Consider the following 15,823-nt stretch of genomic DNA (forward strand, 5'->3'; position numbering starts at 1 on the left):
TGTGAAGGCGGGAACGTGACTTTGGATTTATTTTCCTTACATAAATAAGCTTTCTCCTGAGGTACAGGAGTGCTTTCTGTAACCTCCAACACGTCCCTTATAGCCACAATCATATATTGTATACTTTTTGCCAATTTATGATCTATCTCTCTGGATTCACTATTGTCGACACAAGAATCAGAATCCGTGTCAGTATCAGTGTTTACAACATTTGCAAATGGTCTCTTATGTGACCCAGAGGGGCCGGCCGCATAAGGAATAACCGCATCCTGAAAAATCACATCTTCCACAGATTTTCTCCAGCATGCAGCCTTAGATTCAGACTTATCTAATCTACGGTTAATCGGATGCATACTCTCACGTAGCTCTTTCACCCATACAGGCTCTTGGTGTGCCGGTAGCGCCACCACATTACAACTCTGTGTCCCTAAAATGGCTTCCTCCGGGGAGGAACTCCCTGTCTCAGCCATGCCTCACACGTGTACACCACACTCACAGACACACTGGGACTTATTTTGAGGACAGACCCACAGTAAAATCTGTCAGAGGGACACAGGATAGGAGCAGCCAGTTCACAAACCCAGCGCCAGTATTGCCTGTGAACACTGTATGTCCACAGCCCAAAAGCGCTTTTAAATAGTAATATACACTATCAAATGCACCACAATCGCTTTGTGCCTCCCCTTTATAGCACCCTGTACTTGTCAGAAGTGGAGGAGAGGACCAGCGTGTTCTCTGCAGCCTGAGGAGAGAGAGAGAGAGAGAGAAAATGGGGCTGAGTAGTGTGCTGGTTGCCTGAGGAAGAAGCTCCGCCCCTCAGTATCCATGACAATATTTATACTGGCGGGGGTAGGGCTGCGCCAGCGGCATCTTATGCCCCCTTTTAGCCAGTTTGAGGTATTTTTCTTGCTGCCCAGGGCGCCCCCCTCCGCGCCCTGCACCCTGCAGTGCCTGTGTGTGTGTGGGCAGCAATGGCGCGCTGTGCTACCGCCAGCCGCGCCGCACCTCAGCTGTCACTTACTTGATTGAAGGTCATTCTTCTCATACTCACCTGTCTTCTGACTTCTGGCTCTGTGAGGGGGGTAACAGCGTGCTGTGGGAGTGAGCATCTAGACACGGCTAGCGTTCAGTTCCCTTCAGCAGCTAATGGTGTCCTGTCAGCCAGAAACAGAGCCATGAAACTCTGAGGAAGTTGGTTCTGCTTCTGCCCCCTCAGTCCCACGAAGCAGGGAGTCTGATACCAGCAGATCTTCCTGAAAATAAAAAACCCAACATAAGTCTTTTCAGAGAAACTCAGTAGAGCTCCTCAGAGTGCATCCAGTCGACCTGGGCACATTTCTAAAACTGAGGTCTGGAGTAGGGGCATAGAGGGAGGAGCCAGTTCACACCCAATGAAAAGTCTTTGGAGTGCCCATGTCTCCTGCGGATCCCGTCTATACCCCATGGTCTTGATGTCGTCCCCAGCAGCCTCTAGGACGTATGAGAAATAGGGGTAAACGTATGAAGCAGTGATAAGAGTGGAGAAGCTGCCCATGACAACCAATCAGCTGCTCTGTGTGATTTTATAGTATGCAAATTATAAATGTTACTTCAATGCTGATTGGTTGCCATGGGCAACTTCTCCACTGGCTCACTTCTCCTCTCCTATCACTGCTTCATACATTTACCCCATAGTAACCAAGAAAAACAGGATAGAATAGTGTGGCAATTCCGAGGCTTACCTATGTTTATAGAATGGACTGGGTTGAGTGCTCGTTGGACGTAGAGTCACGAGCACCAAAATTCTTTGATGTATGGCTGGCTTATATTACTACGCTCTCTACTACTTGAGAAGGACCAGATTAGAAAAAAATGTCACCTTACTACATGGTATAATAAGGCGCTTCTGGAAGGTGATGCCCCTCCTTTCTAACTGGGTTATTTAGAAGTTTTCTATAGTGTTTTTAACTGTACAGTATTTTTTACATGAGTTGTGTTTTACTGTTTATTGATTCTCAACTATTTAACTTTACTTGAAACTCGTGACATTGGATTGTGATTTGTTTCTTGTCAATCTTTTGTTTCCGTGCGTGGACTGCTATTGTCCTTTTAGCCATACTGTGCCTATACCTGTGTCATCATTTATTTCAAATGTACTGCTTGATTTTTTTTCTCAATAAACATATTTAAAAATGAATATATATATATATATATATATATATATATATTAGCATGGCAAGCCAGGGGTAAGAGTCCAGCGTGGGCTGTTATACAGTAAAGAGTCAAAATGTAATCTGTAGACCGCCAGGCTTGGGTCAATACAAGCTGTAAGCTGAAAATGTGCAGCAAGCTAAGGTCATGGTACAAGGTAGGGCTGAACAACACAGGAGAGGACTCCAAGCTGCAGCAGCAACTTCTATGTTGTCTTACATACCACAGGACATTGCTGAGAACTCATTACAGCTGGTCACTTATCTTTGCAGATTGTTATATCCATAATTTGTATTGGTCAAGGACAGTGTAAAGCACTGTAAACCCTTGGGGACAGGCACAGATGGTAAGGAATAATATAACACACACACACACACACACACACACACACACACACACACACACACACACACACACACACACACACACACACTCTCTCTCTCTCTCTCTCTCTCTCTCTCTCTCTCTCTCTCTCTCGGGAATAGATGTACTCTGGGCACCTTCCTTTCCTGCACCTGCTACTGCTCCAGAGGTACACTAGGAATATATAGAAACAAAATAAAAAAAGCACAGGGATTGGGACCTTATAAGATATTGTCCCCAATAAAGTCCAAAAGTTATAAATTAGATTCAAGTGTCCATGTATGTATGTGTGTATATATGTATGTATGCAGTTCATTCGAAACTTGATTTTAATCCAGAGTTGTAATTCTCTTCAATGAAGCTTGAGTCACCAATGGTATTCGAAGCTGGTGGGTCAAGAAACCTGGAATATGCCCTCTCACCAGAAGAGACACCCAAAACACGGCACAAATTGCCACTTATATGTAAAAATAGGAAATTTCTTCAAAATATTCAGAATAAAAAGTATAAATAAGAACATAATAAAAAGGTGTTGCCATGAATGACCACTACACAGGAACAGATGTTACGTATTCCCACTGAACACCCTAACAGGTGTGAGCTCTATGGTCATAAATTACAGTACAGTATTAGCAGAAGGGTCAAACCACCAATATCCTACGCGTTTGATCCCTTGCACGGATCTTCTTCAGAGGTAAAGTCGCAGTTTAAGACAGAGAGAAAGACAACAATTCGCTGGAAAAATACTACAGGCTGGTAATAACCTTTAAAGGACCAGTGAGTGCTCAGAGTCCTTCCTAAAATGTGTATGTCATCAGAGCCTTCCAAGGCTGCAGAGTTACATGATCTAGTTCTGAGATTTTCTTACAATAACATTTACAGTGATATATACTTATACATTTCCCAAAGCTACTTACAGTATGGTGCTGTGGAGACCACTGTACTTCCTCTGGGAGTTTTAACCTAATTACCTCCCAGATTACCTGTTGACCTAGATAAATAACTTGGGCTGCCATCTAGTTATCTTACTAGTCACTCAGACATTGTTCTGATTATATTACTAGAAACCCCTATTACACCTCAAACAATGGACTAGCACATGTGACACATAACACCCTTTCTTTATATCTCAAATTACTAGAACACTTTTATATAAAAAGTGTAATGTATATCACCGTTATTTAGGTTAGTGCGAAGAGAGCCAAACAGGCCAAACAAGCAGTCTACAGTGAAAGTCTTTTTGAAGAGGTTCTGTCATACATTTGAAATAATTGTTTTGTACTCGCCTACATTACTATAACAATGTCAAGTGTCACAGAAAATCCAGATGTCAACAAACCTAGGAGGAGTTGCAGAATGTCCTTTTTTCTCAAGTGGCCCTCTTCAAGTCTTAATATCTTCACCTCGAGCCTCCCAGAGTTCAAAGCAGGACATATTTCTCACCCTGCCAATTCAATAAAGAGGAAGTACATACTGTCACAGGAGAGGCTACTCTCTTCCTCTCCTGTAATGAGTTCACAGCCAGCTGAGCTCATTGCTTAGGAAATTACATTTACAAAGACATTGACATTTTATTTGGGAAAAGTGTTGGCTGTTAGTCTGTGCTCCTTGTACAGTGATCTCCGCCAGCCACTTACCCTAATAATCAAGTAGAGTACTGAGAGCTTCCTCAAGTCTACTAAGAATTTCTGGTGTTAGCACAGAACAATACACATAAGCAGTGGTAAGAGGTGAGTTTGCAATTGGGGTTAGATCATCAAGAGATAATGGTCTGTTTTTTTTTATAAAAGCTTCCAGAAATATTCTCTCAGTTTTGTATAGGAGTCACAAATTATCGTTGTAGTATAGGGTTGGTGTTGGAATACCGGCGGCTGGGATCACGGAGGTCAGAATAACTACACCGGGATCCTGGCCGCCAGAATGCCGGCAGCAGGTTGAGAGCTAGAAAGCCCCTTGCGGGATCGCTGCATTCACCAAACTGCTGGATCGCTGCGCTTGCCACAGGTTCTATTCTCACTCTATGGGTGTAATGGACACTCACGCGTGGGAATAGCCCTGGCGCTGCTGCCAGTATTCTCGGCGGTCGGGATCCCGGTGTCGGTATTCTGACCGGCGGGATCCCGATCAGCAGGATATTGACTACATCCTGTTGTATAATAACATCAGAAAGTTGGATTTGGGGATGCTAAAGTGGTTTAACCTAGTTGTTGAGATAACGTCTATCAGGAGCACACTGCAGGACCTGATACTGGTGATCTTTTAATCATTTTTACATACACTTCAGGAACTCCTATCAGTACCTCTAACGAATGAGCTACATAGGATCCATAGGAGACTGTAGATGAGTGTTATGCTGGAGCTCTCTGTAAGTGATATCATTGAAATTGGTAGTGGGGTAAGAGTTCAGACCAACTGTCATTAATTGCTAATGTGATGACATCATTTTTATCTCCACTTGATTTTATCATATAGATATGATATAGCGACCATATTAGTGACATTGTGTAATTAAAATGTCAGCAAGTTGGCAAACTAGGATACATAATAGTGCCATCTCCAGTTCAGCATTCAGAACCTGGTTTCAGAGGATGTTGTACAGTAAACTGTAATACAAGATACAGTATCTACTCAGTTATATACAGTAAATGATTATTAGAGGCTTCTCATCTATTTGACAGGCCTGCAAAGTGTTCTAATACTCTATATGATACAGATATTGGTGTAGCATTCCATGTGTATGGTAGCTGGTGAAGATGTACCTCCTACACAACCAAAGGGAATTGGTGTATTGGTGCTCAAGGCCAGGTATGAGATGTGAAGCATATAGACCTATAGAGTACCAGTGCTACATATAGATTTGGTACTCAGGATGTGTGCTGCAGTTGATTCAAAGAGTTGCCTTCATTGTAGTAAATTTAGATTTTCTTCCTCCTATATGAAAGGTATAAAGATTCTAGAACTCTGAATTTCATATTCACCACCAAGCTGAATCTCTGTGGTTATCAGAATGGGGCAGTAAGATTTTAAATTGCAGTTTTTCTTCTAAAACTGCTTCCAAGCCTGTATACAGTACATATTTTTTGTGAATTTTATACCAATTCAATGAGCATTGGAGCTAAAATTGTATCCTACGTGTGACTTGTATCAGTAGTTTGAGGATCTGGTAACTGTGTAAGATGAGGGAAAATAAAGATGGAGCAGAAATCGGTAGGATGGTTGACTTTAACAATGGAAACTGGGTAATGGTTTGAAGTATGAGGAGTATCTTCTAATACTTGTATTGATAACTGTATTGTAAAAATGTATAGAAACAGAATCTAAACTGCAGCAGTCTAGTTTTAATGTATAACAAGCTATAATAAGTTATAGCAATATTTTCATTACCACCAATAAAAAGTGCTAGTCATTAAATTGTAACTTGAAAATAATGGAAATGATACATTGTTTAAGTCATCATGATTTGCTATATGGACATCAGGTGTTCCATTTACAGTGATGATTGTGTAACCTATACCCCTGTCAGATTGAAATGCTGGGTTGTACCCGGGATTTGTGGATTGATGCAACCTGGTTGAGACCCCTTTCATACTGGCGGCAGGTCGGCAACGTCACTGCACACAGGTGAAGGCCCGGCTCTTCCTATGCTATAAATGGATCCCAGGTCAAATCGACCCGGGTTACCCGTTTACACTGAGCCTTATCCGAGTCCTTCCTGGGAAAATCCCTGCTCGGTAGCAGGGCTGGATTCCTGGGACACTGGACCCCGGATGAGCCGTTTCCACTGACAAAACTCCTCGGTTTACGTGCAATAACCTGGGATTTTCTTGTCATGAGGCTAGCACACTTATAAGTATGCCTCACGTACAGCCCTGCTGGGTAAATTCTGCCATTTCATATTCTAAATTTCGAGGACAACAACGTGTTTATTTATTGCATTTCCCTTGCCGCTGTAGCCTGGCTGTATGAAGCCATTATATACAGTAATTTACTCATTTGTATTATATACTATACTATTCTACATACTATAGCAAGGTCATGTGTGGAGATTGGATGCTGTATATTTGCATTTAGAGGGTTACAAGTGAAAGGCACATCTGTGACATTCTGTTACATAATAAGGAATGTGCTCTTGGTTACAGGCTGCTCCAGAAACAAGCACTCTTGTCATTGTATAGCTAGGTTACCTATCCCACTTAAATAAACAACAAAAAAGCTAAACACATTTGCAGTAAATTAGTTATTAGTGTAATGAATTTCTCCGTGGTGAACGCAAACAGATAGAACATGATGCATTCAGAGAAAAGGATTTCTAGTAAGTACAAATAATAATGAATTTATATATGGCGGCATGAGAAACAGTGGTCTCTAGTGACTGACGGACATGTTTATAACATTTTTTTACAGCGTTAAAATGTTAGTGAATTGCATGGAAGTATATGTTCTTCTTATATATTGGATGCATTTACCGCTCATCAAATTTATAAGTTAATATTATATTTAAGGTTAATGTATAAATCACAAATTATGTTTTACAGTTCAGTAAATGTGAGTTCTGGAATTGTTGTTCCCAGGCTTCTTCCTTGTGGAACACTGTTGATGGACGTGGATTATTTTTTCCTGCATAGTCCTTGTCTATGTAAGGATCCACCCTGTCTCCACAGTCCCATTCTCCTGACTCTTCCCCCCTCCTCTCTCTCTAATGTACATCTCCTACATACTGTAAGTTTGTTGCCCAGGGGCCCCCGCATACTTTAATCTGGCCCTGTCTGCCCACAATGAGGATGACATAGTCATGGAAAAACATTGGAAATATGGGGGGGGGGGGGGTATCATTCCGAATTGATCGCTAGCTGCCGTTGTTCGCAGCGTAGCGATCAGGCTAACAATCGGCATTTCTGTGCATGCGTATGGGGCGCAGTGCACACACGCGACGTACTTTCACAAAAAACGATGCAGTTTTACGCAAGGCCGAGCGACTCCTTTCAGTCGCTCTGTTGATCGGTGAATGATTGACAGGAATGGGGCGTTTCTGGGAGGTAACTGACCGTTTTCCGGGAGTGTGCTAAAAAACGCAGGCGTGTCAGATAAAAACGCGGGCGAGCCTGGGTAAACGGGGGAGTGGCTGGCCGGACGCAGGGCGTTTGTGACGTCAAAACAGGAACTAAACAGAAGTGATCGCAAGGAAGGAGTAGGTCTGCAGATACTCAGAAACTGCTTGAAAAAATGTCAGCACTGTTCTGCTAACTCAGAGGGCGGCGGCTTAGCGTTTGCACTGCTGCTAAAAGCAGCTAGCGAGCGATCAACTCGGAATGAGGGTCCTGGTCAGCAGGGCCGGCTCCAGGCATGTTCCAATAGAGCGGCCGAACAGGGCGCCGCACTTTATGGGCGCCGCTAGCTCTGGCCGCCATATTGGAGCCTGGAGCCGTCCCTACAGCAGTGTCCGTCTCCTAGCAGAGACGCGCACTGCATGCTCCCTCCCCGCTACTCGGCGCCGGCCTGTGAGCCAACCAGAGCTCGCGATCCGGCAGCTGAGGCTCATGATTGGCTGCCGGACCGCGAGCTTTGATTGACTTGCGGACCGGCGCCAAGTTGAAGCTGACACTGCCGCGGCTACTGGAGATTGAAAGCTAGGAGAGGACACGCTGCGCTCTCCTCCCCGCCCTCAGCTGGACAACAGAAGCACGGTAAGCAGCACGGGAGGGGTGAGGTGAGGTGAGGAGAGGATATCTGGCACTAGGGCTTATGTCTGGCACTGGGGGACATGTCTGGCACTGGGGGTCTTATCTGGCACTGGGGGTCATGTCTCGCACTGGTGGTCATGTCTGGCACTGGGGGTCATGTAGGGCTTATATCTGGCACTGGGGGACATGTCTGGCACTGGGGGTCTTATCTGGCACTGGGGGTCATGTCTCGCACTGGTGGTCATGTCTGGCACTGGGGGTCATGTATGGCACTGTGGGGTCATGTCTGGCACTGGGGGTCTGGTCTGTCACTGTGTGAGTCATGTCTGGCACTGGGGGGTTTGTCTGGCACTGGGGTCATGTCTGGCACTGTGGGGTCATGTGTATCTGGCATTAGGGGCATATCTGCCACTATGTGGGGCATATATGTATCTGGAACTGTGGGGGCATTTATGTATCTGGCACTGTGGAGGCATTTATGTATCTGGCACTGTGGGGGCATATCTGGCATTGGGGGCATTAATGTATCTATCACTGTGGGGGCATATCTGGCACTGGGGGCATTAATGTATCTGGCACTGTGGGGGGCATTAATGTATCTGACACTGTGGGGGGCAATAATGCATCTGGCACTGGGGGCATTTATGCATCTGGCACTGGGGGCATTTATGCATCTGGCACTGGGGGCATTTATGCATCTGGCACTGGGGGCATTTATGTATCTGGCACTGGGGGCATTTATGTATCTGGCCCTGTGGGGGCATATCTGGCACTGTGGGGGCATTTTTATATCTGGCACTGTGGGGACATATCTGGCACTGTGGGGGCACTTATGTATCTGGCACTGTGTGGGCATTTATGTATCTGGCACTGTGGGGGCATTTATGTATCTGGCACTGTGGGGGCATTTATGTATCTGGCACTGTGGGGGGCATATCTGCACTGTGGGGGCATTTATGTATCTGGCACTGTGGGGGGGCATATCTGCACTGTGGGGGCATTTATGTATCTGGCACTTTGGGGGCATTTATGTAGCTGGCACTGCTGCAGGGCATGTCACGTGTAGCTGGCACTGCTGGGGGGCATGTCACGTGTAGCTGGCACTGCTGGGGGGCATGTCACGTGTAGCTGGCACTGCTGGGGAGCATGTCACGTGTAGCTGGCACTGCTGGAGGGCATGTCACGTGTAGCTGGCACTGCTGGGGGGCATGTCACGTGTAGCTGGCACTGCTGGGGAGCATGTCACGTGTAGCTGGCACTGCTGGGGGGCATGTCATGTGTAGCTGGCACTGCTGGGGAACATGTCACGTGTAGCTGGCACTGCTCGGAAGCATGTCACGTGTAGCTGGCACTGCTGGGGGGCATGTCATGTGTAGCTGGCACTGCTGGGGAGCATGTCATGTAGTGTTCCCGCTAGGCGTCTGTGGCTAGGCAATGTGTCTCAGTGCTCTCCCTGGTGCAATGTGTCTCAGTGCTGTGCCTGACGCAAAGTGTATAGGAGGTTCTACCTGGTGCAGTGTGTATTAGCTGCACTACTGTGTGGTGTAATGCAAATTGTCACTATTATGTGGCCACGTACCTTCCCCACGAAGTAACTCCCCTTAATTTTTGCTGCGCGCCTTCGGCGCGCACTGTTCATGCTTTGGCATATAGGTATGGGAACAACAAGCAGTATGTGCCCTCCCTGTGATCAGCACCATGCCCTAAAAAGTGAACACTATCATGTGTAGCTGGCACTGCTGGGGGGCATGTCATGTGTAGCTGGCACTGCAGCGGGGCATGTCATGTGTAGCTGGCACTGCTGGGGGGCATGTCATGTCTAGCTGGCACTGCTGCGGGGGATGTCATGTCTAGCTGGCACTGCTGCGGGGGATGTCATGTGTAGCTGGCACTGATGCGGGGCATGTCATGTCTAGCTGGCACTGCTGCGGGGCATGTCATGTGTAGCTGACACTGCTGGGGGGCATGTCATGTGTAGCTGGCACTGTTGGGGGGCATGTCATGTCTAGCTGGCACTGCTGCGGGGCATGTCATGTGTAGCTGGCACTGATGCGGGGCATGTCATGTGTAGCTGGCACTGCAGCGGGGTATGTCATGTGTAGCTGACACTGCTGGGGGGCATGTCATGTCCATCTGGCACTGCACATTATGTGTATCTGGCACTATACTGGAGACATTGTGTGTAAGGAACACTACTGTGGCTATGTGTAAGGCTGCTAATTGTGTGAAAATATATTTATAGTTTGATGATATGAAGTTACGAGGCCACGCCCACTTTTCCAGAGGCCACGCCCACTTTTCCGGGAACATGGGGGGGCGCTTTGACATTTTCTCGCTCAGGGTGCTAGTAGGCCTGGAGCCGGCCCTGCTGGTCAGATTATTGAGAATGTTCACACACTGTAGGATATCCGGTGACTGTGGCCAAGATTTTTGGTCCTGCCCGACAGATCTGATAATTGAACAGTGGTGTTTGTCCGAGTTATTGGCCAAATGCCAAAACGATCGTTCAAACACACTATATAATAAATCAGGCTGATCTCCTGACTATTGGCAAATCACCCCAGTAATTGTATAGTGTGTACTTAGCTTTACTCTGTGTGTGAAGTTAAAGTTACCGGCAAACCTGATTATGGACCTCATTCAGACCTGATCGCAGCAGCAAAATCTTTCTCTAATGGGCAAAACCATTTGCAGTGCAGGTGGGGCAGATATAACATGTGCCGAGAGAGTTATAGGCCCTACACACTGGGCGATAATACGCAAAGATATGAACGATCTCGTTCATTAATGAACGAGATACCGTTCATATCTTTGAGTGTGGAGGCACCAGCAATGAACGATGCGAGGCCCCGCGCTCGTTCATCGCTGGTGCCCCGTCGACTGTGCATGCAGGTCAATATTGACGATCTCGTCCATATTTGCCTGCAATTCTATGGAGCCGGGTGACAGGGGGAGTGAAGAAACTTCACTGCTGCTGGCCGCCCGGCGGCCGTATCCGCCATTGGGCAGCTCGGCAGCGGATCACTCAATGTGTAGGGCCCTTTAGATTTGGGTGGGTTATTTTGTTTCTGGGCAGGGTAATTACTGGCTGCTTTATGTTTACACTGCAATTTAGATTTCAGTTTGAACACAATCCAACTCTCTGTGCATGTTATATCTGCCCCACCTGCACTGCACATGGTTTTGCAGAATAGAGAACATTTTTGCTGCTGTGATCAGGTCTGAATTAGGCCCTAAAATACAATGATGAGCATCTGCATATTGCATCTGGTTGCTGTAGTTCCTAATTTTGCTGCGTGTGACCCCATCAATGTAGTTTCCCCTGACAGCCCAAAAAGAAAATTATTGAATTAAGTTGTCAAAATAGCATCGTTAACAACCCCCTCCCTCGTCTGAATATGTACAGACGAGGGAGGTCCTCGTTAACGACATCCATGCAGCATGGCAGTCTATTCACCGCTGCTCTGCTAAGCAGAGTAGTGATTACAAGAGCCTCCCAACTGCCCCCCCTCCCCCCCGCCCCTTCCCACCACAGGACACTGCTGGGCAGAAAAGCGGGACTGTCCCGTGAAAATCGGGACAGTTGGGAGGTATGCATATGGAATGTGCACGTCCTATTCTGTCCCATCTTCTGCATCTAGCTCAGTGTAGAAGTGAGTAGCACAGCTAGTGACAAGGGCTGGGAGTGGTGCAATCACATAGATGTGGCATAGGCCTTACTTTCATAGTAGGCATCTCCAATATAAAAAGAGTGTTTTGTAAAAATGTATAAACTCATGGTGGTGCTTAGTAAAGTATTATTGACATGAGAGACTTTGGCAAACACAGAGGGGATAAACAGTAATAAAGATTTGAGAAATATTGTGCTTCTGTATTTTATGCCATAAATGCTGTTTATAATTGGTGGACACACGGTTATATGTCTAACATGGTTACTTTAGGGCTCTATCAGCTGATAAGTACATTTACAGGGGATCCACCAAATAAATGTCACAATATAATCTAGTTAAAAAACTATTTTAAATTGAAAGGACATTTAGAGTAAAATGTCATATTTAATCATTTCTCTACAGAGAGCTCCTTGATAACACGTGCAGAATTGCCAACACCCTGAAGAAGTATGGCGTACAAGAGGGTGACAGGGTGGCCATTTACATGCCCGTTTCACCGCTGGCCGTTGCATCCATGTTAGCGTGCGCTAGAATTGGCGCGGTACATACGGTTGTGTTTGCTGGTTTCAGTGCCGAATCCTTAGCCGGAAGAATCAATGATGGTAAGTTATACCTCTTCCTATACTTTATTATTGATATAGTTAATTCGTATTTTTCAGCATGATACAAAGCAAAGTGAACATAGATGTTCCATACAAGACTTAGGGGTCTGTTTACTAAGCCTTGGATGGAGATAAAGTCGCTGGAGATAAAGTACCAGCCAATCGGCTCCTAACTATGATTTTTCAAACACAGCTTGTGGCATGGCAGTTAGGAGCTGATTGGCTGGTACTTTATCTCCAGCGACTTTATCTCCATCCAAAGCTTAGTAAATAGACCCCTTAGTGAACATATGGAAAATGAGCATCATACTTACAAGAGCTTAGAATTTATGGAGAAAAACTTTACTTAATCATGGGATAAAGTACAGTATTCACATTTATAGCATTGTATTAAAGAGTTAAAATATATCTTAGAAACATGGGTACATTTAGTGTTTGTGGGTGTTACTATGAGCCTTTGAAGATGATACAATAGTACAGTAGTTAACTTTTCACATGATTCACTATTCTGTGATTTGAAGATTCTGAGAGAGTCAGGTGCAGTGAGGATAAAGGACAGGTGCAGCATAAGAGAAGTGAGGATAAAGGACAGGTGCAGCATAAGAGAAGTTTTAAATCCATGACCCTTAATAAATGATTATGACTATAATATTTTGCTGCATGTGCCCTGGGCAGAGTTAATGAACTTGATTTATAGATGCTTTTTTTTTTTTTTTTTAACGCTCAGTTTTCATCTATGGGATCTTGTGTTCACTGCTGGTTAGTCATGATTCTATTTTGGTTCATGTTCCTTCATTATATCAAACCAACGCTGACTAACTCAAGTCCAAGAGATATTTCCAGCTATCGTGTTACTGACACTTAAAAATAACATTTGAGTTGCAATTAAAACTTTAAAACGTAACGCTTCCATCTTTAATGATATATGTTTGAAAACAAAGTGTTAGTATAGAAATTTACAGTTATGCAGATGCTTGCACTAATACTTAACTAGGGGCCTGCTTCAGTAAATCCTTAAGTTCTGCATAAAGATTCTTAGCCCAGGGGCTGACCTGGCGTCTCTCAGGCTGCATCTGTACTAGGTGTTAGTTTCAGCGGCAATAGTCAATACATTTGTTTCATATTTAGATAATTGATATTGGCAAATAAGTTTCAAAACAGCATCATGTTTATATATATATATATATATATATATATATATATATATATATATATGTATATGTGTACCAGGAAAGCTACAAGCGCCACAGATGCAGTATCTCTATTGTGAAAAACAAGTATGGGAACAGTGCAAAAAAATTCAAATAAACCTATGGTCTACAGGGCGTCAGCTTTTTACCTCAGGTATGTATAGGTACTGGTATAAGTACCTAAGGGAGACAAATATGTGGACGGAAGGTGAGGTAATAGATAGCGACCAATGGTGTCAAACAGTACCAAAGCTGGGTAATTTATATAAAAGGTATAAACAATTTATTGCACATAGAAAACACTAAAACAATACTGGGTGTAAAAGCATAAAAACCAGTAAAGACATCTAAAGTTCATTAAAAAAAGGCAGGAGAACATAAAAAAGGGGGGAACATTCAGCATAAAAGGTAAATGGATAAAAGAAAAAAACAAAACAACTTGGAACTGCGCTTAACATTTAATTATAGCTATTTTATTATTTAAAATTAAATAAAAAATGATGATAAAAATAAAATTAAACAGATTATACAATTATACAATTACCGGCCGGATTTCTTGTATTATACAGTTAATACATAAAACATTTAGTGTGTATAAAATACATGATTATTGCGCACAGCGAGAATTACTCTCCTGTAAATATATATTCATGCACAACGAGGTATAATCCACTAATTAAAGGAAACCGCTTAAATGTCAGTTATGACTTCGCAGGCGTGCCTGCACTGTAAATTGCCTCATTTACTGTCCGTTAAGTTAAAGAAGAAAAATTGGTGAGTTATTACTTAGATAAATGAATCGTTCCAGGCTGTCCTGAAGATGCAGATGACAGCACAATAATTGGACGGATCTTATATACTCTGTCCTTCCTTTTAGCAGCGGAATATAACAACAGTCTCTGTGTAAATTGTAAGGGAGTTCAGGTATCAGAATGTCCAAATATCAGCACAACGGTATTCTCTAAGCTGTTATATTGAGCTGATATTGTGATCCTCCCTTTAGCCCCAGGTGCCGCATCAGCCTCTATATTAAGATGTAATTTCGCTCAGATGAAGGAGAGCCCTCCTTATTCCCCCTTAGCACTGGGGTCCGGACAACCGGGTACTGAGACAGATGAGAAATTACTGAGACATTATATCATCTGTCTCAGTACCCGGTTGTCCGGACCCCAGTGCTAAGGGGGAATAAGGAGGGCTCTCCTTCATCTGAGCGAAATTACATCTTAATATAGAGGCTGATGCGGCACCTGGGGCTAAAGGGAGGATCACAATATCAGCTCAATATAACAGCTTAGAGAATACCGTTGTGCTGATATTTGGACATTCTGATACCTGAACTCCCTTACAATTTACACAGAGACTGTTGTTATATTCCGCTGCTAAAAGGAAGGACAGAGTATATAAGATCCGTCCAATTATTGTGCTGTCACCTGCATCTTCAGGACAGCCTGGAACGATTCATTTATCTAAGTAATAACTCACCAATTTTTCTTCTTTAACTTAACGGACAGTAAATGAGGCAATTTACAGTGCAGGCACGCCTGCGAAGTCATAACTGACATTTAAGCGGTTTCCTTAAATTAGTGGATTATACCTCGTTGTGCATGAATATATATTTACAGGAGAGTAATTCTCGCTGTGCGCAATAATCATGTATTTTATACACACTAAATGTTTTATGTATTAACTGTATAATACAAGAAATCCGGCCGGTAATTGTATAATTGTATAATCTGTTTAATTTTATTTTTATCATCATTTTTTATTTAATTTTAAATAATAAAATAGCTATAATTAAATGCTAAGCGCAGTTCCAAGTTGTTTTGTTTTGTTCTAAATAATTGGAGGCTTACGAACCAGGCCCCAAGAACGTGCGGCTAGCGTTTGATTTAAACATTAGCGCCCAATTTTGTTTTTGTTCTTTGCTATATGGATAAAAGAAAAAATGGCATTCAAAAACTAAAAAAGACTAAAAAAGAGGAGTATAGCTTAACTTTCAATGAATGAGGTTAGATCAAGGCAGCACCCAACGCGTTTCGTCCCATCTGGACTTCATCTTCATCTTGACCCCTTGATCTTCATAATGAAAAGAACAGTCCGTTATGTGTTTTAAAAACCTGTATAAA

At 43.7% G+C, this 15,823-nt stretch overlaps 1 protein-coding gene across 1 annotated transcript in view; it reads left to right on the forward strand.

The window, feature by feature from the left end:
* The window catches only part of ACSS1 (acyl-CoA synthetase short chain family member 1), a 317,320-nt gene that overhangs the window by 181,950 nt on the left and 119,547 nt on the right, over window positions 1–15,823 (forward strand). The window contains exon 3 of the mRNA XM_063918130.1: window positions 12,308–12,507. Within this exon, the coding sequence (XP_063774200.1) occupies window positions 12,308–12,507 (200 nt within the window). The remainder of the gene's footprint in view (window positions 1–12,307; window positions 12,508–15,823) is intronic.

This window comes from Pseudophryne corroboree, chromosome 4 (assembly GCF_028390025.1).
Source record: "Pseudophryne corroboree isolate aPseCor3 chromosome 4, aPseCor3.hap2, whole genome shotgun sequence".
Classification (NCBI taxonomy): Eukaryota; Metazoa; Chordata; class Amphibia; order Anura; family Myobatrachidae; genus Pseudophryne; species Pseudophryne corroboree.